Genomic DNA, 25,346 nt, shown 5'->3' on the forward strand with positions numbered 1-25,346 from the left:
ATTATAGTAGGTTAAATCTTGAAGCGAGAGAGATGAATGTAACTACAATATTACATAGGTGATTTTTCACATTCTGCTTTTTCATGTGTCTCCCCTTAGCAGAAACCTGCCCTTGTGTTCATTTGACTTGATTATAACAAATAGATAGCAATTATCTTGCTGGAAGGACTTCTGTGTTTTTCTTTCAACACGCCCACCTATCCAGGACTTTCAAATGAATTCATAGTGTTTTCCATGCCTTTTCACTTTGAAAGGCGTTTTTATTAAAAACAGTACTCGATAAACACATGGTTACAAAAATGTGAGCATTAACGAGCAATAGTGTCCCCAGTAATCAACTCTTAGTAATTTATTATTTATCTTAATTTATTTTAATTTATAATTTGTCTTAATTACTGAGGTCAGTGACTTCAGGAGGATGCCAGCCTTAACGGGCTTCAGCAGGTAGTTTGATCTCCTAGAATGAAGCCTACTGTACTGCCTGTTTAGTATTTATGTAGATATGCTCTCCACAGAAAGCAGACACCTTCTCAGTACTAAGGGGTTTTTAATTACTTTGTTTTATCATAAATTAATTGATACTAATGTTTTACAAATAAAATTGTTCTTATATTTCTGGCCCTTTTTTATACAGGAAGCAATGTGATCAGTCAGAAAAATTAATTATTCCAAATGAAACACAATGGCTTCAGCTGTGTTCTTATTTTTAAATAGTTAAGCAAGGACAGCCATTATACTGCAGAATTAAAGGCTCTGACTATATAAACATATATAATTGAAATGCATTAAATCTAAAAGGGTTTGAAGAAAGCTGGCTACCACCCATTTTTACATGTGGAATTACTCATGGAGTCCCGTATTTGCGTGAGTTAGGGCAGGATATGGCTGTGGAGTTGCCTGCTCAAACGTTTCAAATTCAGTCAGTGCCAAAATTCGAGCTGCATGTGAAGTTTCTGACCTCTGTAAGTGTGTGCACTTCAGAGTATACACTCAGTCTGTAGGTTCAGAGATTTTTGTCTAAGCTTCTCTATAGACGTGAATACCTGACCTTAGTGGAGTTGATAGGATTTTTTCAATAACCTCTACTGGGGCAGAATTTTACCCAAGGATATGCTATTAATCCTTGCAACATTCTTTATGATCAGCCACTTTTCTAGAGATAGACCAAATACAGACATATTTGGGCTTTACATCCCTATTTAGTACTGTGTTGTGTGCACTTTCATATTGTGTGGTACAGCTACATAGATCCTGTTTAAATGTGGGCTACGAGTGCCCGTTGCTGGTTGTGGAAAAGAATCTGTTGGAATTGCGCTCCACATGGTTACTTGGTTACAGTGCTGCATGTGAAAGCAAGCTTTTGCTATAGCTCGGCAGCCTTCACTCTGATACGACACGTAGCTTATGGAATGGCTGTTAGACCCAGTTTTAAGTAATATGCATCCTAAATATTGCTTGCAGAATTTTTCCATCCCTCTTTGTAAACAATAAAAATCTATTAACCCCACTGAATGTGGTTAACAATAAAATAAATATTAAAAAAAAACTGGGATTGCATTCAGTGTTCTCTCCAGCAGTGGAGAATAGGAGGGTGGAAGATCAATCGACATCCCAGGGTTGAGTGCTGCTGGGAACAGAAGGGTGCTTGTTTGCTATGGATATGGGAGATCATTTGTCAGATAAGTTATTTTTCAGCGAGTTAATCCAGTTCTACTATGAGCCTACTGCTAAATATTTCTTTCCAATTGGGAAAACTTTTTTGCAGAAAATGAGAACTGTGAGGGTACGCTATTGAAAGTGGATTCACCAGGATTAATGTCACTAACAATGTCACCGGTTTCATGATTGTCATAAGCCAGGTTAGGTTTGTGCTGCCTTCAGAAAGGGCAGTTTCCCCATCACTTTACTATCCTTCATGGTAACAAGTAGGATCAACCCATCTGCCCCACTTGCAACTAATCCTTCTTTCCCTTCCCCACAAATCAATTAATCCTTTCTTATATTCATCAGCCAGGTCAGCAGACTGATTCAGTTCACTGCTCAGCCCCGCAGGCAGGGAGAAGGGAGTGGGAGGATCCCCCCGTCCTTTGGCTGAAGCCAGCTGTGAAGAGCATGCTGAGAATTGATAGAGATGCTTCTGAGATGCAAAGGATGGCACAGGGTTGCTGAGCAGTGCAGTAAGTGGCTGCTGTTGGAGCAGATGGGCCAAGCCACGTGACAGCTATGGCACATGAATCCAGGTGGCTTTGCAAATGAGAGACTGAAGTGCAGTGACTAACAAATGGAATAAGCTTTCACATTAAAAGTGAAGGCATAAGATACCTGGAGTATATGGGTTTTAGAAGACTGGGTAAGATAATAGCTGAGAAACAGAAAGCATTTACAAACAGAAGGAAAGACATGGGAGCATTTTCTTAACTAGACTTCTTCATGTGTGTCAAGCATCTGGTCTTCAGAAACACCAAAACTCCAAACTAGACAAAGGTAATATGAGGAAGCACTTCAGTTTTGACCTTCTGGATTAATTCCTGACCCAAACCCATCTATTCCAATCCAATGCCACTAAACTATCCAGTGAGCTCTCAAGCTATAAATGAATCAAAATGAATCTGAGATCTTATTATGTGGAAATGCCACCTCTGATACGATACCCCATTTTTCTTTTGAAATTGGCCCCTATTGCTTTAACATTACAAAGGCAGCTTGTTAAGTGGGAGACAGGGGAAAATCCTTCCTGGTAGGATTACTAATTATCCAAACTTTAAAGGTAACCCTGTTCAAACTTTATTGCTTTCATATACTTTGGGCTTCTTTTGCAGGTGGCTGTCTTCTGAAGGAATATATTAAGTATTCTGCATTGTCAATTGCCATTTCTTAAAAAATGAGGTGCAAGTGAAGGTTTTCCTCTACAATTATTTTTTTAAACAAACATGACTTTCTTCTTGGCATTCTCCCTTGGTGGCAGGAAATGAGCTCCATTGTGGTCCCCTTTGGGTTGGTGTTTTTGATGCTTCTCTCAGGTGCTTGTCTTGGACCAGCAAGTGAAGATGGGAACTCCACCAAAGTGTTAAATAATCTAGCATAGTGATTAAACATACCACCCACCTGTTAGCTTCAGTAGTGTCTGATTATAAAGAATTTTATTATAATTTATATTATTAATAATAATATATACAGTTATTTGAAAGTTCTGGAAACTTTTGCCCCTGTCCATCTAAGATTACTTCTTTCTCTGCATAACACAAAGGGTTAGTATGTTAGTGTGGTGCCAGATTCGGCTCATATTCTTGTCGTGACTTAAATCCAGAATCACTTTATTGACACTGATAAAACAGATGGCTAAGCCCCAGCTAGACAGAACTGTAATTATATCTGCGATGTTAGAGGTGAAGGTATGTTATTAAAACATTTCCCTCTTCTCTTTGAATAATGTGTAGGTCTTGCAAAATGTAAGCGTCATGCTGACAATATCTAATGTCGCTCTAGCTTTTGGATGGGAAAAAGTATATGGTGCAAAAGGGTATATGTGCAGAAGGACTGTGAGAGCTCCTAATTAGCCATTATAGGATTCCATTAATCTCTTCAATCGACTGAAAGAATTATGGTCATTGAAGTCTATTTATCTTAAGATGGAAAGAAGGCTTAACCAAAGCCTTTGGACTGACGATAGTGCAAGGAAAAGCATATTCTGTGCATCTAGCTACACCTGTTGGTTTTCTTAGAGAAGGTCACAGCTATCTTCAGGTAACGTCAGAGCAGATATCATTCAAGAGTGCTGAGTATATTGGTACGTATTTTACAGGAGGTCTGAGAAGCTGCCTGTGGCTAAGCATGCATGTACCCCAGCTAAAGTACTTTGTGTTCCTGGGTGGGAGTTTGGAGTTGGAGGTCATGAATAGGAAAATCCAGGCCCAAATTACTTAACACTTTAGTGATTCATTGGTTAGTGTAATAGACTGTATCTTATGTACAGCTGCTTTCCTGTGGCTCTCAGCACGGGGCAAGGCGGGCATGCAGCCGGGAAGCAGCCGCGTCCTGCCCAGCTGCGGGCGCCTGTCCCCTCCAGGCTGTGCGTGTCCCTCGAGGGGTGGCCTCTGCCTGGCTTCCGCACAGTAGCTGCCACATCTTGCACGGTCAGTAGGACGACATTATCCCAGCAGTTTGAGAGCTGGAAATCATAAGGGTTTTTTGAGTTTCCAAAGTTTGTGGTTCTGATTTTAATCTTCCTGATATGAAACAATTCCATTTGCTCCGACATGGTTTTCCTGAGTTTATGGGCAGCTTCAGCAGCATAAGCTCCTTCTCACTCGGTGAGCTCATATGTCAACAGTATTTCTTATTTCATTTATTTAATGTTTAATTGTTGCCCATGTATCAAACAGGGTAAGAAACTGAATTGGGTTAAGGCTTCTGGAGGGAATTGGAAGTGAAAATGCAGAAGAGAAAAAAGGGAGGAGAAACAGTAAAGGATAGTGAACAACAGAGAAGTGAATTAGCAGTGGCTATAAAGGTGCAGACATACTGCCACCATGCAGTGATGATGATAAAAAGAAGACTAACCGTATTTTGCCATGGATCTCTGGTGCAGACCCATCCTTGAAATTGGTGGGAATTCAATGGACCGGAGAGCACGTTATCTCTAATGTATTTTTTGGCTCACAGATCACAATTAAAATTAAATTCTGCCTTCTGCAAAATTAAATTGGACACACTGGTCTGCTGCAGTGAATCCTTGATCTCGGTTGGTCTCAGCTGAGCTAGACTACTCAAGAAAAAAAAACAAATGATAACTATGGAACTTTTCTTGGGAGAGTCTGTGAAATTGCTATCACAGCACAAGTTATTTTCAAGGAAATCTAAGATGTGTGGGTTACTTTCAGGAGAGGAAAGATTGTTTTACACTCTGTCGCTGTTCACTGCTGTTCCAATAGATTATTCCATTCAAGTGTCTTGGCTGCAAAAATATTAATACAAATGTTGTTATAAGATGATGATGTTCTCAATATTACATAGAATAAATGTTATCACTTCAATATTTTGAAGTGCCAGCATTTCTGCATGCTGCCGCTTTTTGCTAAGATGAGCATACACTCATCAAATGTTTTGAATTCTGTATTATTCAGTAAATGAGCATGTGGTTAATTAAAGTAGCATATACTATACTGGGAGGGGATCAGATTGCAAACATATCTTTAACAATTGGCTCTTGTAAATAAAACAGAAGAGAGCTGACTGAGATCTGAAAATGTCAATAGATGCAAAAAGCCACCTTAGAGCGTTACCTGATAAAATAGAGTAGAGAAGTAATGACAAGGTCAATATTAACTGCCATCAGACAGAAAGAAATCAGATTGTCAGTGATCTATAAAATTCTTGCCAAAGTAGAACCTCATTTACACATACAGATCTTCATACCCTTTGCTAAGAAAAGCATATGTGACAGCTTAGAGGTTTTAGCTGCCAAAGATCTTTCACTCTGAATACAGTAAATGTCACATCTATTTATTTATCGTTAAATTTTCCTAAGTATCTGTAGAAATATTTGGATTTTTTCTATCATAATGTAGATGTTTAAAAGGAAAAGAATCCAGATTATAATGCAGCTGTAGCACCAAACCATATGGCTGCTAAATGGGAGCAAAAATACACCACTGAATTACTGGGAGTAAACATAAACTGGATGTGATCTTCAGAAGAATATTAAATGGAATATATAAATACCAGAGTATTGCCATAAAATCATGCAGTCGGACAATAGTAGCCGTCAGGCAATCGATTATTTCACATGCTGAAAGTAATCACAGTTGTATAGCAATTTACGTTTTCTAAATGCCAGACTGAAAATATTAACCAATGAATCTTGGCAAGCACAGTGTTTCTACCAACTGCAGTGGTGGTTATAACAACATCTAGTCCTTTTTTGAGAAAGAGAAAGAGAGACAAAGAAGGCAGCCTTCCTACACCCCAGCTTTATTAAAATATGCCCAGAGTCCCAGGTGCTTGAAACAGTCTTGTTTGTCTTTAATTCAATTCAAGTCTTTGACTTCTTTCTTTTAAGAAAATGTCTGTGGGTGATTTATTGGTATATTGGGTGGAATTTGCACTGTGCTGAGCAAGAACAAATGATCCATTGGAATACATATTCAATGTTATGAGTAGTGCCTGGCATGAGAGAGAACTCAAATCAGTGTGGGTGTTGTGTTGCCTGTTCTTTTGCTCAGAATCAGTTTCATGATAAGTCCATTTAGATTCTACATCATTGTGTAAAAAGGAAAAAGTTAATAACTTCCAGGAGAAAAGCCTGTGTCTCTGCTCAGTCTGGTAAAAACTTACTGGGGGCAATTGTCAACTGCACTTTCATATTTTGGGTCTCTTCTTTTCTTTTTCTGCAATGAGGAAGGAGAGGAGGCCTCTTCATCCCATCCACAGCCACCTTCAAACTGCGAACAAGAACTAAACCATCCTTGAACTTCAATTGGACTTTATAAATTATCATCATGGGGAATAGACTCTCAGTATTCATAACTGCAGTGCTTAGAATTAGAAATATAAGAGGAAGAGTTTACTTCAAAATTGGCTAGATTCATCAGGATTTCTTATTATCGCATATTGAACTAGCTCTGCCCCTGGGAACTCAGATCTAAGTGATATTGAGCGAAGACTTTCTCTCCTGACATTTTATGTATGAGACAAATAGCAACTCTGAATATCTCTTTCTTTCTACAGATGATATGGAAGCAATTCCAGTCAAGCAGTTTGTTAAACACATTGGTGAGCTGTATTCTAACAACCAGCATGGGTTCTCAGAAGACTTTGAGGTACGATTTAATGATCCCCCAATAAAATGTTCATTTCCTAAAGTTAATTGTGCATTAATAGTTAGGGACTGTGTGACATCGGTGTGATGCTGTCAAGTCAGGTAAATGCAATGCTCAAATGTATCAGAAGAAATAGTGGAATACCAATTTGTCACCAGGTATGAGCAATGTTGGACTGGACATTTACAGATGCTTTCTAACCACCACAGATTTAGTGCCTTTAAGGGAGGCACCCTCCTAGGTTTTTATTAAACCATCCTCCGGAACAACATGACAATACAAGCAGTTGTTTTTAACTCCAGTCTTTTCTTATAATCTACAGCTTATTTTACTCTTGTTGGCCCAGAATTTGCTCCTTTTGGTCACACTGAGAAGTCACATACCCCCTGAGTAGCCCAAAAGGAGTAAAATAGTGCTCACTGAGTAAGAGTAATAGAATTTGGTTTTTTATGAAAACCCAAACTATGGGTCAGTTCCTGGAGTCCTTGTTCATGCTCTGTTCAGCCAGGAAAGATTGCTGTTGAAGTCTTTGGTTATTTTGTTCCAGTAAAACCAAGGAGAAAGGCTTCAGGATTTAGGTTGTAGTATTTACCTAATGTGACTTTTAAAGTTTGCATCTTTACCTGTTCAGGACAGTTTCTGACGTATAAATCTGCTATAAATTCGAAGTAATTCCAGTGTAGTGAAAGCAGTTTTCCACCTCTGGGTTACCAAGCCCATACTGTGCAAGCATGGTAAACATCACGCAGTATGAGGACGCGCTGCAGAGTTAGGCTCTAATAAGCAGAAGTCAGTATTGTCTGGCTAGTTTTTAGGCATTTCTTTCATTCAGTCTAATTACAGTCACAGCTGAGCTTTTGGAAGTATTGAGAAGCAGGAGGAGCCCCAGGAAACTGCAGGGAGCTGTGCTATGGGCTTCCCCACCAGCAAAAGGAGGTGTGTTTGTGTGCTGCGTGTGAATCTGAGAGGCAGCTCTGCTTACAAAATAGGTGGCCTAATATCTACAGCTTCTTCTTCACTTACTGCAGTAAAGACAAGACTGTATGCGGGAATTGTTTTTAATGGGATCATTTAAAACATTTATTGTTGCTGTTTGGTTACTGTCTATAAAGAGTGGCTGCTTTGTCTAATGCCCAAAAACCATTGTGTAAGTTAGAAACATTTTGTATTCATGAGGAAGGCAAATGTGTAAGGTGTTAAAGTGATTTAGTTCAATTGACTGTTGGCTGGATGGCTGAGCAGGAATATTGAGGCATTTAACAATGTTGATGGTATTCAGGACAAACATTTATTCTCCAGAGAGTAGAATTTGATCAGGATTATCAAATGTGACTCACTCTTCTCAATTATTTATGAATTGCAACCCCAGTGCTATTCATCACAGCTGGGTTTTACACCATTTAATTATTCAAAATAATCAGCAACACATCTGTAAATTTGGTCTGGCTTTAAGCGGGCTTTGCTTCAGCTGTCGCAAAATCACTGCTATTAACAAATGTTGGACACCTTCCGCCTGTGTTTTAGCAAAGAAAAAAAACTGTTCTAACAGCCCTATTTTTCCCTTCCTCCTGGAGCTCCCTGCTGCGAGTGCCATGCCGTGGCAGCCAGTCGGAGAGACGGCTTTGGCTAATTAGTCCTGTTCTGGGGGGCGCGGGGTCCCCTCTGAAGGGAAGTTAAACTCCGCCGACTGCACTGCACACGCCAAATGCTATTCTCCGTGCTGGCTTAAAATTTGGAGCATCTGCTTTGAAGTCAGTATAACTACTCCAGATGTATTTCTCCATAGCTGAGGTCTTGGCTTCCTAAAGAGTAAATGCAATCTCCTCCTAGAGTAAGGAGAATGAGTAGGAACAAGATGATCACTGTCTGGGATAAACCACCCAGCTCCCTTTCATTGCTTATGTTCTGCCCTGCTGACGCCTCGTGGGCCTGATTTTCTTCCTTATGGTTCACAGTAATGGGACAGAAGAGTGAAACTCAAGATTTTTCACAGAGCCTGTAGGTAAAATGTTTCTCAAGTGCTTAAACTGACTCAGAGATCAGAATCCCAGTTTTGATAGTGGCTGAGGGATAGAGGAGCCTGAGGTTATAGTTATGCAGTAGCTATTGGAAGTGGCTGGTGGTGTAACTTCTCACGGCTGGTCAGATCCAGCCATGGTGTATGTGCTGGAATTGCATCTGCCAGCTACAGTGAAGACTTCGCTAATGTTTTGTGGACAAACAGTAGGATTCCAGCTGAAACAGAAAATCCAGTGTTACAGGGCTGCAAGTCCTGGGTGGAAAGTACCACAGCCATATCATGCCTTCATGCCTGGGGAACTTCTGAAAAGAGGTATTAGGTTCTGCAGTCATATGGGCTTTTTACAAAAAAATCTGCTTTTTACATCTAAAAAGAAGAGAGAAGAGGATGGCAAGGAGAAGCTGGAAAAAAGTGATCAATACTATAGAATAAATAAATTTTCCCCAAAGATAACCAGCACGAGGGATTTTTTTAAATGAGAAAAGGATCAAAAAAATCTCTTCAGAAGTTTCTGTGGCAGGAGGTTTTATGGTGGAACCTGTGGAAGGAAAGACTAGGCTAGGTACACACATACTCTGCCCGATGTAGAAGGTAAACATTCTCCATTTGTTTGTTGCTACTTTTTGGTGTAAGTCTCTTTCTGTATTTTTGGCAGCATTTTGTGGGTTATATTGAGTTGGTTTTTACATGAAGAAGATTTCTTTGAAAGTAAATTGTGTGAATACTCTCTCCTTCTCTTAAAATTAGCTGTAATTACAGCTAAATATTTTGTGAATGTGCTTAGGAAGCATTTTATGTGCAGAGGGAAAAAGGGCTTTGAACTCACAAATCTTCCCTTGGAAAGTACATCCAAAATGAATCCTTATTCCCTTTGGGTAGTCATAGTGCAAGTAGCCAGCTTTATTGTCTGGTGAGAGCTGGACTTTCTTGTATATACAGAATTGTTAAGATTTCCTTTGAGTCCTATGAATTTTCAATTTTTGATATAAACTAGAAATATAAGGCCCAATTTAATACTGAACAACAAATAGCTTTTTAAAATAAAGTCCACAATCCTGCATCGCCAGTGCTGGTCTCTGATCTAACTCTTTGTATTCTACCTTGGAATTTGTTCAACCAAATACTGAAAAAAGTTCAAGGAGGTTTTTTGTCTTGCTCTTGGGCAGCTCTAGCACCCTCTTGCTATGGCGTACAGGGTGAGGTACCACAATTTTACAGTGCAGCACTGGGGCAGGGTTTGGTGGCAAGATTGAAGAGAGACTGAGAGGCTTCCTGAGCCAGAGATTATATCTACTCCTTGTCTAGCCAGAGATTTTCTTGGCTTCATTATGTTTAACAGTCTTTAGTAGACATTTCTTCCATAAATTTCTAATTGCCTCTTGAACCCTTTTAGACTTTTGGTGTCCAAAGCATCCCCTGGCAATGAATTCTACAATTTGTTCCACAAGAACAGACTTCATTTGGCTTTTAACTTATGCCTAATAACTTCTCTTGGTGCCTCCTAGTTTTTATGTTACAAAGTACACCCTTGTTCACTTAAATGCCTCACATGATTCTGTGTGCCTCACTCATATTCCCCCTTAATCATCTGTTTTCAAATCTGAAGATGTCTACTATTTAATTTGTTTGTTTGAGGACGCCATTCCAGACTCATGATGACTTGTTCCCTCCGTACCTTTCCTTCTTCCTTTACCATATCCTTTTTGAGACAGGAAGGCCAAAACTGTGCACAGTATTTAATGAGTGGGTTTACTGCAGAGTTCTGCAGGAGCACAGTGATGTTTTCTGTTTGGTTTTCTATTACTTTCCTCCTTCCTAACATACTATTTGTTTTTTAACAACTACTGAGCACTCAGCTGACACCTCCAGAAAACTATCAGCTGTGACCCCAAGGTCTCGTCACTGAATGGCATTAGCAAATTGGGAACCTGTCAGTATGTATGTATAGTTAGGGTTGTTTTTCCCAAGTACCTCACTTTGCATTTATCAACATTGGATTTCATTTGCCATTTTATCACTCAGCCACTCAGTATTGCGAGATTGTTCTGCTTCCCTTCACAAACAGCTTTTGTTCTAATTATCCTGAATCATTTTGTATCATAAACACACTTTGTCTCCTCTGCAGTCCATTTATGAATAGATTAGGTCCCCATAAGGTCTCACTGGTGAAATCTGAACACTGGCAATTCCTGGGTGGTGAGTCCCACCTTTAAGCTGTTAGTATACAAGGCGAGTTTTCACTTTGCTCCAAGACAGATCAGTTTTTAAAGTAATGTTTTCTGAGAGTCCTTTTCACAAACATTTTGGAAATCCAAATATGCTATTCTTTCAGACTGTTCTTACCTATGGACTTCTTCAGGGACCTCTCCACAGTGTGTTAGAGGCATTCACTAGATCTGCTATTTATTAGTGTCCAGCAGTTAACCCCACAGAGAAGTGAGATTTAGTGGGCTGTAGTACCTGAAATCCCTTCTGGATCTTATTTTAAAAACTGATGCCACATTTGTCATCTTCTATTCCCCTGATAGTCTGCCTGACTGTATAGGGCATGTGCCCTCCAAATTCTTGTATCAAAAAGAGTGCGAAGTGCCACCTCCCATGGCAAAGCTTTTCACTCCCTCCCCCTGGCCAGTTACTGGAATAACACCTAAGTTTTTTGAGTAGTCGTGTCCTTTTGCTCTAAGAAAGGAACACTAAGCCCAGAAATCACCCTCCATCCCCAAAGCTAACTGTGAATTTTTATAGTATAATGCAGTATTTGGATTTCTGAGATCAGACAATTTTATTTCCCTCCTCCCTAATTCTGGAGTGGGTTGGTCAGTGCTGTTGCGGGAGCGATTAGAGTGGGTGAATGCAATCTCCGCAGACCTCTCCTGCCTGTGGCCGTGTGAGTGTAATGATTCATTGCCAATTTGGAGTCTGAACAGGCTCGCTGAACTTGGAGGCAGGCTGTCTAGCTCCCTCATCACATAAATTGAAAATATTTTTATACTCCAGTGGCACCTTCTTCTAACTGTCCTGAAATGTAAGAAAATAACATAAATCTATATCCTCAGCGATGTGGCAGGGATTTGCTAACGTTATTCTCATGGTTGCTTCTGCTTGGGACAGGGGTCACTAGCTCTTTTTAACCGGTGACCTCAGAATGTTATTCTCTGGTGAAGGGCTGCATTGAAGACAGATAACGCTGCACTTCACGCATTTCCTGAGACACTGTGTGGTTATACTGGCATCCTTTATAGATTAGACACAGTTTACACCAGACACATGCATCTACACCAAGGAATTTGGCAGTAGAAAGATGCCATTTCAAAAGCATGCTGCTAGCAGACATTACTGCACTGGGAAATGTTTTATAACCCTGGCCCGAAATTGCCATAATTAGAGGTATTCTCAGCCTGTGTGTTGCTGTACTGAAAGCAAAGGGAAGCAGCACTGTGAAGCTGGAGGAGAGATTGCTTCAGAGGAGGGTCTTCCTGGAGTTCTCAATTCTTATCGCACTGCTTGACCTACGCTAAGAAACTGGCATTGTGAATTAAGAGATGAAGCTGAAGAGAAGCAAAAGAAGTTCAGATATCTGGGCTTTCTGTTACTAACTGTAGTACAGCAGCCATACCCAAAGTTTCTGCCTGGAAGTCCCACTCGGAGGAGCCATAGCCCTGCACAGGCAGTGCAAGGTTTCAGACTGTGACACCTCCCTGCCTAGTGAAGGGCAGGATACTGCAAGGAAACAGTCCTCCACCATCCTCTCCTCTCTCTTTCATTTACATGAATTTTTAGCTATCTATTCATGATTCCTCCACTGCTATTCCTGTGTTTAGTCCGTTTGGTTTGTTTATTTCCCCCTTCTTTCTGGGCTGTCCCCAGCTCACCTCTCTCTTGAGTGCCATCGGAGAGTTTATACTAGTGCTAAATTATTGCAAAAATCTACGCTATTCCTGTGGGATATCTTCAAATTCTATCTGCTGTCTCTGTTGGTTTGCCATCTTCATGTTTGCTGTGATAAAACAAACAGCAAGAGCACTACCACAGAATTCTGTAATTTGGAATTGAAATAAAAGATAAAAAAATATCTTAAGGGTGGATGAACTAGCTGCTTTCATGCTGAAAAATATCACAATAATATCAAAACATAGCTATGGATCGTACCTAATTTAGTCCTTCAGATTAGGATCCTTTCTTTGTTCATGAGTCCTCCTCATTGCTATTCATAGGCTTTCACAGTTCAGCCCCTGCTAGGACATCAGACTGAAGTAATGGGAAACAACAGCAGCACTGCATAAGGCCAAATCAAGAGACCGAGTTCCTGCTCAGTCACTGTTGCAAAGATTCTTGCTCAGAACCTTGTATTGCCAGCAAGACGCTGGAGCAGTTTGATTTCACACTTAAATGGAAATTCTTTGAAGTTTATAAGAAACTAATCTGTAACTTGTTCCAGAAAGGCAATGAAAATGGGTCGTTAAACCTGGGTGTATCAAATTCCAATTAGCATTAGCATGGACAATATAATTAAAAGGTAAATTAGCCATAATAGCACAGACTAGAACACTTTTTACAGTAACTAACGGTCAATTGAAACCATGTACTTTGGTTTCCCGGGTTGTCAATGATAAGTTGAAAGGACAGAATAAGAGCCTGTATCCATTCGTCTTTGGACAGTAATGTGTTCTGCAAAGTTAAACATGAAGAGCAGCAGTGTGCTGGCCAGCTGCTGTTAAAATCGGTGGAAGAGACTAAGCAGGATCAAGGAAAGCCAAAGAAAAGACTCTAGAGCTGAAAACTTCGTGGATAAATTATGGATGTGGTGATATGGATGCTATCTGTCCTACTCCAAGGTGCCAGTAGCGGTTTTGTGCTAATTGGAGAAGAGTTTGTTTAGGCTGCAATGAGCAACCTGGGATCAGACGTGACCTGGTGGCCTGCCTGCAAAATTAAGTTATAATAATAATATAATTATGGTGATGTTTTAAATGCAAATGAAAGACTTGGTAGCCAGTAAGATTTAGAAATCCCAGGGTGTTCATTGCATAAGCAATAGAAAATGCTGGGAAAGTGAATATGTAATATACATCAGTGTGGTAAAATGGCATAATTAGGATGGTGACTTTTTGGAACTTTCTCCAGGGTGATATTTATTAACACCGGGCTGTCCTCTTCTGCCAAAGGGTAAATAATACTCTGAACAGAGGCATAGATAACAGGCTGCAACTAGTCTTGTCTTCTTGCAGCATTTTGTGCATTGATGAAAGACAACCACTTTGACTTTAATAACAAAGGAATGTTAACTTATGCCTTACTGTCTGGTGGGGTGAGCCTGTGGTTTAGTAATTTGCTGTTAGAATTTGGAGAGGTGAGCCTAGGAGGGTAAGAGAGCGTGGATAACCACCGTCTGCTCTCAGCCTGATCCGTCCCTGCAGCACGGTCAAACATTGTCAGTGGCCAGTGTGGAGCTGGAGGATGTCCTCAGTCTCCTTCTCGTTGTACAACCTCAGCATCCCAAAGCACTGGTTGTGTCCTGGACTGGGGAATGGTGAAGTCAAAATGGCCTTTTATTGTTCTACATTGATTTTCAAAAAGACAAAAAGAGTTGAGGTACATTGGCAAAGGGAGCTTTTCTTGAACAGTCTCCTTTTGCTGTGCTTTGCAGTGTGCAGACAAAGGAATCCACCATTATAGGAGCTTTCCAGGGTATTAAAAATCATTTAGAATGTTATGTGTTAAGAAAAGCCATTTTCAGATGATCAGCTCTCACAGCATCAGACCTTCTTTTCCATTGCTGTGTTTTTACCCTCTTAGCTTAATCTTCCTCTTCTATTAACTTTATATTGGCCAGCTGGGAACATGTACAGTTGAGAAAACAGTCAGCATCAACATAAAAAGGTTAATTAAAATGATTAACCTCACCAACAGTTCCCTTATGGAAAAATCCTATAGAATTTAATAGAAAGTGATACATTTACTAGGTAGTATTTAAACTGTCAGAGAAAATTTCGTAGCAGGGAGGCAATTCCCTATTAAATTCTATAACTTTTTAGAGTATTCTCCACAGAACCTTATTGGATTCATCTGTATTAAATTCTACAGCATTTGGCATAAATGTTTCAATGCTAATAACTTCTAAAAAGAAATTTGTAGTGATGCAGGGATGTAGAGTTTGATGTGAGGCTTTTCAGAAGCAGGGGGTTATTTTTTAGGAGTGACCTGCAATGGTACAGCAGTGATGTTATATGATTTCTAAATGCAAAAAAAAGGTAAAACAAAATTACATTAAATCAACCTAACATGTAAGTAATGCTGCTTTTCTAGTTATGACTTAGGGTGAACTGATCCTGCCCTGTGTGTAATCAGAAGTCCCTTGCTCACTGGAGCTGACAGGCAGAATTAGGGGAAGCTCACACTTTAATGTGTTTTTTTTTATTTCTGTGATAGAAATGGAACTATGAAAATTCTATTAGGGCCAGCTGAGAGTTTTGCTTGATTCCTCTTTGTCTTTGCTCAGCTCATCTCCTCGAATGTAGTATGTTTCTCCCTATGGAGAGTGGGGGAGAGAGAGAGAGAAAAGCAATTGTTATTTGGGAGTGTCATGTGGATATAAAAGCTATAAAATGTTCAAGGTTTTAGTATACTTTGCACTTTTAAAATGTAAATGCTGGGGAAGATATCAAAATTGCTATGCAAGTCCTTTGTGAAATGTCTGCATAATGCTGAACTCTGTTACATCTGCTGTTTGTATAGCATTTCTCTTGATAATTTTTCTCTGTCACTTAGCTCGTGATCTTTGTAGCAGCTGTGAGCTCCTAATGACTTTCCCTCTTAGGCAGGTTCTATACTGTTATTTTTAAAGCCTGAAGTACAAAGTAATTTGGCACTTCCCCATATATCCTTGGGGGAAATTAGTTCTGTTTGGTGTGATTTCTGGGACTTGCAAAAGATTTGAATAAATGTAGTTTCTCCCACAACTTTGTAAACTCCAAACTTTGATATATTTTTCAAAAATGTGTTTTTAAACTCAGAATATTTATGTTAGTGATAAAAAGGGGTTTAGCTTTTTCAGGAAGACTGTGGTTAAATAGATACCAAAAAATATATATCTTGGAGGTGGTATCACACGTGTTTTAGTGATTCATTTTGCAAGACAGTCTTTGAAGTGTGTAATTCTCTAGGACAGTCTGGCCAAGGGAAATAGAGAAAAGACCCTCCACTGCCCCATTTCAATAGCTCTGTATTCTGTTGCTGGACAGTTTAAGTAAGGGGTAGGTTAGGAACTAAAAAGATCAATGGGAATTAGGTATCTAACCTACAGCCTCAACTAGACAGAAATCTGCATCTCTAGCTTCATGAACACCTTGGCAAGCCTGGCCTCTTTCTGCTTTGTAAATGTATATATACATGGATACAACCTTTTCTCTTTCTCACTGTATCGTGGGCTGTTAATCAGTGTCCAAACAGTGGTATTTAAAGCACTCGCTGTTATCTTCAGAGATCTATTTTATGTATATTTTATAAAAGGCACCTCTCTGCAGAGAACCAGCAAAAGGTCAGTGCCAAACTTAAATGTCAGAAACCCTGTTCTGAGAGGTTATAAGCAGGGAAGTTGTCCAGTGGTCAACGGCTTCTGTTGAAGTGGGTTTTGTGCTTAGTTTCTTACACTGCACTGGCCACTCTTGCCTTTGAGGGACTCTGCCTTCCCTTCCCAAGAGGGACAGAGTGAGGCATCACAGGAGATGCAGTCCAGAAGACGGATGGGCTGCTGGTCAGAGCGGACAGTCGGCCCTCGGGGTGCCCAGAGTGCATCCATCTCCAAGTCTGTGGCGAGGAGCATAACCACGCACCAGGGAGCAGCTAACACGGCTCGGTTTAAGCAGACTGTGTCATACAGAACAATACTGAAGGACTTTGTGTTCAATCCAGCAATTAAGATAGCGCTGTTTGAAACATGGTTTCTGTAAGCTGTTGCAAAAGGAGATAAAGCTTAAATTCTTTGGACTGACACATTTTACATTCGAATAATTTTTATGCCTAGGAAGTGCAGCGCTGTACAGCCGACATGAACATCACTGCAGAGCATTCCAACCACCCCGACAACAAGCACAAGAACAGATACATCAACATCCTAGCCTGTAAGTAAGCACAATGAATCAACCCGAAAAGGCACTCTCCTCTCACACTGTGTCTGTGTATGACTGGAAAAGGCAAGTGGCTTCCAGTTAGATTATTGCACAGTAATTAATAAACATGTGAAAATGTGGCTGGGAGATCATTTCCGTACTAAAGGCAGTTTTGACTTCTCTGGGGTCAGGTTTTCACTCCAGCTTTTGTTTTAAAATATTTTGCAGTTTGATGGTCCGAGTGTAGTTTTAGAAGTATCAGTTTGGTATGAAATTTTGTGGAGGAATAACTGGGATAAATGGATGATCAGAGCTCTTCTGCCTGCTAATGTCTGAAAACTGGCCTAAGGGAAGTGCCTGGTGAAGCAGAGAGTTTTATTGATGATTCCTGGGATTCCCTCATGATCCCAAAGGTGCTAAATCTTAGAGAGTGTATCTGCTGTATTTCAAACTGATTCAGCTGTGCGTATGACTTGGACAAACAGTGATCTTTGTAGCACAGTGCAAGCTTTGCCTGTATTCCTCAGAGAAGTGCAAATCTGGACTCTGCTCTAGAATGCAGATTATTGCAGGTCTGGGATGGAAATGCGGTAACTTTTTCCATATTGTTCTCTGATGTGGAATGAATGGCAGATGCAGCAGTCACAGTGGTTTAGGAATGAAGATGGAGAGCTGCTGATAAAAAGTTCACAATGTTCATAAACACTGCAATAAATCTTGAATGTTTTTGATGGCATAGGAGGGAAATGCATGTCTCTAACAGATTCTCAGAAGTAATCAAGGTGCTGAAGACCAATTCCCAGACCTGTAAAAGACTTGCTGTGTGGCCTTGGGCAAGGGGATTCATTACGGTTGTCCCAACTCTGATTTTAGACGCAGATATCTGGTCCCTCTAGGCACAGAGTGAGAAATACCATTGGAGGGGAATTGGAGCAGGCACTCCAGACCTCCACATTGCCCCTGGAGGAACCTCTCTCTCCATTGGTGTTCAAGGAAGGCAACTGAAACCAGATTCTTCATGCTTAAAGTTAGCCCACATGTCTCATCTCTGCATGTGTTGGAAGCACCACCCAGCCCAATGCTGCTGCCTAGGAGCAGAAGGACTGCAATTTTTTTCTGATTTAAGCCACAGTCAGGCATTTGGGTGGAACAAAAAGAGCAGCTGAAGAGCGTGAGCTAAATTCTGTCTTCTTGGTGTGATGAGGGTGGTGAAGGAGTGGGGACATTCCCTCAGCTGCCAGAGCCAGTAGAGCTGTCTGAGTCCACACTAAGTGGAGGGTCATGAGCTCAGACACTGAGCCAAGCAAAGGCAGCTTTACTGCCTGCGAGAGCTGAGCCGGTGTCTCCACATGGTGTTACACAGCCTTGTGGGGTGCCCTGGCTCTTTGAATCACACTACACTGTGTGATGTGGATGATCCTAGAGATCGTGCTCCTGAGGCTCCAGTGTCCTTTAAAGAGAAGCTGTTCCAGCATGAACCACATACTTTAAAGGATGTGAAGCTTGAGGACCTACTACCATGAGCAGATGACCAAGAACAGGTACTCCCACCTCCCCCTTGACTCCAATCCAAGGCCAATTTCTTCATGTATTAATAAGGGCTACTCCAATATCTAGGAAATGGGATGTTTGCCTGCAGTTCTGCACTGTTTCCTTAATGCTTCTGTGCTCTGTTTTTTATCCTACAGATGATCACAGCAGGGTGAAGCTAAGGGCTTTACCAGGAAAAGATTCTAAGCACAGTGACTACATTAATGCTAATTATGTTGACGTAAGTTGTTTGTTTTTTTCCTCTAACTCTGAATCCTTCCACAAGGAGGAAGTATTGCCACTTGTGAAGTGGGCGTGTTTTGCAACTTCATCTGATAATTTTGCTACAAATTCCTTACTACTCTGAATGAGGGGGGCACTTTTCTTTGTTACCTTTAAAATATTAATGTGTTTGCCATGATATTGCTTTCATCTCACTTGGCATTATGGTTTTCTTTGAAGGGTTACAACAAAGCAAAAGCCTACATTGCTACCCAGGGACCCTTAAAGTCTACCTTTGAAGATTTCTGGAGGATGATTTGGGAACAAAATACTGGAATCATTGTCATGATCACAAACCTTGTTGAAAAAGGAAGAGTAAGAGATTTTCTAGTTTGTTAGCAGTTGCTCCTTACCACCTCCCCGAATCATGTGGGCAGAATTTGTTTTTAAATGATTTGGCATGATATATGTAATATATAACTAACATAGCAGAGGGATACATAGCTAGCCATGATTTTACTTTTTTTAAATGCTCTAAACACTAATATAAAGCAGCAGCTCAAACCCTTAGCCAACCCACCCAACTATGTCTTTGTTTAGAGAAAATGTGATCAGTACTGGCCGTCAGAGAACAGCGAGGAGTACGGCAACATAATCGTCACGCTGAAGAGTACAAACATTCATGCCTGCTACACTGTGCGCCGCTTTACAGTCAGGAACACAAAGATGAAAAAGGTGAGTAAAGCCTTCACTGTTCTCATCCAGATGCCTTCTGGCTTGTGTAGGATGCAAGGCACACAGGAGCAAAACTCAGCATTTGCATAGGCACCTGAAGGAGCAGGTGGATGGGAAGTAAGCAAGCAAAGCCAGGAATACAAGGAACCTGGTGAAAGGTTTAGCCTGTATTTCTTTTTCTCCAGTTCACTGCTGCTTTGGTGTCACAGTTATTGCTGTTATTACCTGTTCCCACATGTATTTTTCCTTGAACTCTGTCTCCACCTAGCAGGAGGCAGAGCTGCAGAAGATTTCTTCTGTTAGAGTCCAGCACTTTTTCAGCTGAGCAAGCCAGTAGGATTGAGTATCTTTCTATGCTTCTCTTCCCTAATCTTTCTGTTCTTTCTGCGCACACTTGGCACGCAGGGTCAGAAAGGAAACCCCAAAGGGCGGCAGAACGAGAGAACAGTTATCCAGTATCACTACACTCAGTGGCCTGACATGGGTGTGCCAGAGTACGCTCTGCCTGTGCTAACCTTCGTTAGGAGATCCTCCGCAGCCAGAACCCCGGACATGGGACCAGTGGTGGTGCACTGCAGGTATGATGGGTGTGATTAACTACTTCATGGCAAGCATACCTAGTGCACAGCGCGTGCTCTTATGTGCCGGCTAAGACAAACGCCATGAGTTATTAACGCAGGAGTGTGCCAGCGCCATGGAGTACAGGTAGACATGAGCTTGCTTTGCCTACATCTTAAGACAGCTCCAATGCAAAAGCTTCCCAGTTGCATTAGCAAAACCCTGTGTCGTGATACTGAGCTGCTGAGCATTGCACTGATGTGGTTGTGCAGTTCCTTGTTTGAAGCTTGTTTGTAGCCTGCCCGTTCAGTGCGTGGGCAGGGCAGGATTACCTCTGCTGGCAACCAACCATGTGAACAGACGGACACCTGGGCATGCGATTGCCCCTGAACCACTCTCACATTCACCAGCACTCGCAGACAACAGAGGATTTCCCTTAAATGAGTTAAGAGATATGGTCTTCATCACTGTGTGTGAGGGGGCTGTACAGCACCATAGTGAAGAGGAGAGGATGATGGGGGTTAGAGCTCCTTCCTGAGGAGAAATTGAGAAGCTTTGAAGAGTTCCCCTCTCCGCCCTCTCTGTTGGGCCCAGGACCACCCTCCTCCACTTCAAGAGGAGTCCTGCCTCCACAGGATTAGCCCCCTCTTACGCCTTTCCATAGTGCTGGTACCACTTGCATTTCCAGAGCAGGATTTACAGCTCCACTGTAAAGCTTAAGCCTTACCTCAAGACTGAAGCCAACCAGGGGAGCCCCGCAACCTGGAGCAACCTTCGTGGTCCAGGATAGCAGCAATTTGGCATAGGGTGGATCTCTATATGGCTCTTCTAGCCAACACCAGTAACAACAGCAGTGGAGACAGGACAGCCAAGTGTCAGATCATGAAATATATACCTGGTAAAATTCCCAGAAACCCAAAATATTTTGTTTAGAAACTTTCATGGTTGGGACTAGCAGGGAAATGGAAGCCTGTGAACAGGAATATTTGCTTAGTTCTGTTCTGCTGTTGTGAACATTTACTTTGGTCCGGCTGCATTACATGGGTTTCTCTTATATCTTCTATAGTGCTGGTGTTGGCAGGACTGGTACCTACATTGTGATAGACAGCATGCTGCAACAGATAAAAGACAAAAGCACAGTTAATGTCCTGGGTTTCCTGAAACATATCAGGACACAGCGCAACTACCTCGTCCAGACAGAGGTAAAGATTGCAGTGGGGTTGAATTTAAAGCCATGTTCATTTTTATGTTGTAATCAAATAGAAAATGGATTGTTTGGTTACATCCCTGTAAAAACTGAATATGTCACCAAGCGTTTTTTGCACTGGAATATCTCTTTTTCTAGACCAGAAACTTCAGATTTTGCTTTTGACTTATGCAGTTGTACGTGCTCCACTTGTAAATGTTTATTCTGGACTTGGCAGTATTTGCATGGGTGGCTTGTTTTGCACGCCCTTTCCTTTAGTGTGCTCTACCCCTCAGTCAAAGCCAGCTGTTTAGTTTATTCCAAGTGCCTACGTGACATACTGTTGTTTTTCTAGGAGCAGTACATTTTTATTCATGATGCCTTGTTGGAAGCCATCCTTGGGAAGGAGACTGAAGTATCTGCAAACCAGCTGCATAGTTATGTTAACAGCATCCTCATACCTGGCATAGGAGGGAAGACACGGCTAGAAAAACAGTTCAAGGTAAGGCTTATCACTGCCATCCAGAGGGACTTCATTTCCCTGCTCTCTTTTGTATGGCCTGTCTCCACTGGCAGTTGTCATAGATAAGGAACCAAACCAGCACACTTGATTAGCACAGCACAGCATCTTGAGAAGTTCAGTCCTCAACAGTGTTAGCTACACTGCTGGAAATCAGCGCTGACACTCTTGAAGTCAGAGGTGAGAAGAGGGACACGGACACTGGTTTGGAGCGTGCTGCTGGTCTCCCTGTTCGCAAGGAGGCCTGGATGTTCCTGAGTCTGTGGTTAGCTTGGCTGGAAGCCTTCCTCCAAACTGTGGCTCAGGCATATATATGGAGAAAGACATGAAATGGGGTTCTTGGCACCACCTACTATTTCAGCACTGGATAAAGAATTTAAAATGTTTTAAGACCAGGAAGCACAATATGCTTTCTCATTACTAATAACTACACTTGCTGCTTTTCCCTGCTACGTCATAGTTGCTTTCATCCCAGCTGAAGTAAATTTTTTTTGCCCAGATCTCCTATTTGAAACCTAAGATTTTCTGATTGCATTTTATTTGAATACATTTAAAAATATTTTTTGAGACTATGTATCATAAAAAGATTATATGTGACATCTGTTTTCACAGCTAAACTCACTCAGTTAATAACTACCTAAGGAACTGAAACTGTTAAATTATACCAGGTGCCAAGCTATTCAAAAAATGAACAGGCTCTTCTTTGCATTCACTTGTAGAAATCTCAGTACTTCTCCATCAGTCAAGACATTCCAGATGCTTAATTACTAAATTAAAGAAACAAGCGCAAGTGCATACACACACGCACAAAATGCAGCAGGAGAAAAAGATTTCTTATGAAAAAGAGAGTGTTGCACTTTTACAAACAATACTGAATTATATGTATAAAGATGTTTTCTGATGACTCATGGCAAAATTTCAAAAACCTAAGTGCCATTTTCAGAAATTACTTTCTCTGCCAACGTTGCACAGGTATTTAGAAACCCCATAACTTCTAATGGGGCTTATGCCAGTACATAGATGAGTTGAGTGCTATCTTGTTTAGAGTGCATTTGAAACTGGGACGTGACCAGCAGCAATTATTAAATCTTTCTCTCGTTTCTGCTGCTACCACAGAGCCAGCAGAAAATAACCTGTGCTTACGCCCTGGTGTAGAGTAGCTTACATTTAACCATCTTAGAGTAAAATTACACCGAGCAATGAGTTGCTAGCACAGGAGATGAAAAAGCCACCTTTACCCTCTTTGCTCTGGTAGAGCATACACACTTTCCCCATACACTGGGGGGACATTCAAATACAAATCTGCCTCCCTGACTTCTCTTTGTGCCTCATAAGCAGCCTAGAGTGAACTTGACAGACCAGAGACTGTAACCCATGGCCTTGGATCTCAGATGCTGGCATGGTGGGTTTCCCAAAGGCCTGGCAGAAAAAAACATTCTGCAGGAATGATCTGGCTTTTATTTTAGAAGAAAACGTGAAAGTTTTGCTGTTTTATTTTGCTAGCTTTTCTTCCTTGAGACCTGCTTCTGACTGAACATACCTGCAAGTCTTTGAAATATAGGCTCAAAGGTAACTAAACGTAGTGTTCAGTGAAAATACATTTTGATGGAACTTCATTTTCAGGACGTTTCAGAGCTGAGAGCTGCAGAGATTTTTTTATCCATTAAACAAGTTGTATGAAAAGGATGATTTCCTTTGGTATCTTGAGTACTTTAAACAAGTTTAACAATGCACTTTATTCTTATACTGATGCATCTTCGCAGGAGTTGGCAAAGAAACCTCTCTTCGTTTAGAGCACTGTGAGGACTTACTACTTTATTCTCTTTCAGCTGGTTACACAGTGTAATGCAAAATACGTGGAATGCTTCAGTGCTCAGAAAGACTGCAACAAAGAGAAGAACAGGAACTCATCAGTCGTGCCGTGTAAGATCACATCTTCGGTTTGATTACTGCCTAGCATAACTTTTTGTACTGAATTCTCGTGGTGTTATGCATGAAAAGGCATAGCCACTAGGAAGGAGAAATATAGTCTCTTGTTCAGACCAAGCTGACTTGTCTTTCAGAATTACCCTGATGAAACTGAACAAAAGAAAATAGTTACAGTGTCAGCCAGATATACTGTCCAAGTGAAATGTTAATTTGAAGCGCTTAAGAATTTGAATAATTAGGTAGGGGATAAATCTATGGAATACTGAGAGAATTACTTTGATACCGCTCCCAGCTCAGGTGAGATCTCCCAGTGTGATTGGCACAAGTTGTTTGTAATTCAGCTACTACACTCAATTTCTGCGTGTGAGCCTTCCCCAGATTTGATGGTATTTAGTGCCCAAGGCCACAGTTTCACAGGTATTAATATGGAATCAGTGCATTGGTTACCAAGCGGTATGAATTTGCACCAGACCAAGCATGGGCACAACATCATGCCCATAACATTACCCAGAGTACAGGACATACAGGACAGGTGATAGCCAAGCTAGCGCAAAGTAATAACGGCACAGATACAGTCCCTCATGAGGTTTGTTAATAAAAAGGGAAGTCATCAAGATATATCTTAAAACCAAACGTGAACGGGGCAGAATTTTTAGTCTATACGACTGTGTCACGTTGCTGCAGTGATTTCAGTTTGTCACGAGGAGCCTGTCAGTTGGTTTGAGGATGTTGTTGAACTCAGCCCTCGAACACAGAGGAGTGTAGATCTGCTGAAGAACACACACACGCTTCTGGGTGATTACCCGTTAGGGTAGGGTTTTGTCTCTGGAGGTTATCTCACCCTCCAGCTGGGAGGAGTAAATGATGGCAGTGCTACGGAGCTGTAGGGGAAGCAAAATAAATCAGCTGGGTTTGTGTGCTGCTGGAGACAAATGGAACACTACAGTCAAGAATTACCTGAAATCCCCTGTTATCACTGCATACACTGTTATTTGGTAATTCAGCCTGCTGTGAAAATCTTTGCTATAGTAAAATTTGATTCCTGAAATTACTTTGTCCTTGTGGGAATATTGTGCAACACTCTCTTTTATATCCTGTGTTAGCAGGCAATGCTTTAACGCAGTTAAAGTGCTGGCCTGCTCCTGCGGGAGACAGGAGCTGCACACTGTTTGGTTTGTTAACGTCTGAGAAATTCTTACTTTCTGCATTGTGCCATGACCACACTTTGATCTCTTTTGGTTTTCTAATCTTTTTTTTTTTATCTTATAGCTGAGCGTGCTAGAGTGGGCTTGGCACCGCTGCCTGGAATGAAGGGAACAGATTACATTAATGCCTCTTATATCATGGTGAGGAAGCCAACACCTAATTACAAAGTAAAATCAATTCTAAGGTGCTAAATACCAGATGCCTATAATTGTCTTAATTCTGTATGTAATGGCTGTGTATTAACAGATGAGATTTTAACACCTTCCCCATAATGTAAAGCTATTAACTGTGTTTTATTAAAGATTGTTGCCTAAAAAAATTAAATACAAGATGCATTTAGATGGAATGTGTATTTCCATGAGATACAGTCAAATAAATACTGGGATTTAGAGTAAATGAAAACAAGAGGGACTCTGCAGAATGGAAATGGAGTTATATAATTATAGTCTGTGTGAAAATATTGTGGAATAAAATGAAATAGGGTCATTATGTGTCCAAAGATGAAATTAATGCT

At 41.0% G+C, this 25,346-nt stretch overlaps 1 protein-coding gene across 1 annotated transcript in view; it reads left to right on the forward strand.

The window, feature by feature from the left end:
* PTPRG (protein tyrosine phosphatase receptor type G) overlaps positions 1-25,346 on the forward strand; it is a 408,111-nt gene that overhangs the window by 373,508 nt on the left and 9,257 nt on the right. The window contains exons 15-24 of the mRNA XM_068408918.1: positions 6,727-6,818; positions 16,862-16,958; positions 18,635-18,717; positions 18,939-19,073; positions 19,299-19,433; positions 19,839-20,011; positions 21,058-21,193; positions 21,533-21,679; positions 23,527-23,620; positions 24,896-24,972. Coding sequence (XP_068265019.1) covers positions 6,727-6,818; positions 16,862-16,958; positions 18,635-18,717; positions 18,939-19,073; positions 19,299-19,433; positions 19,839-20,011; positions 21,058-21,193; positions 21,533-21,679; positions 23,527-23,620; positions 24,896-24,972 — 1,169 coding nt within the window. The remainder of the gene's footprint in view (positions 1-6,726; positions 6,819-16,861; positions 16,959-18,634; positions 18,718-18,938; positions 19,074-19,298; positions 19,434-19,838; positions 20,012-21,057; positions 21,194-21,532; positions 21,680-23,526; positions 23,621-24,895; positions 24,973-25,346) is intronic.

Source organism: Nyctibius grandis, chromosome 10 (genome assembly GCF_013368605.1).
Source record: "Nyctibius grandis isolate bNycGra1 chromosome 10, bNycGra1.pri, whole genome shotgun sequence".
Classification (NCBI taxonomy): Eukaryota; Metazoa; Chordata; class Aves; order Nyctibiiformes; family Nyctibiidae; genus Nyctibius; species Nyctibius grandis.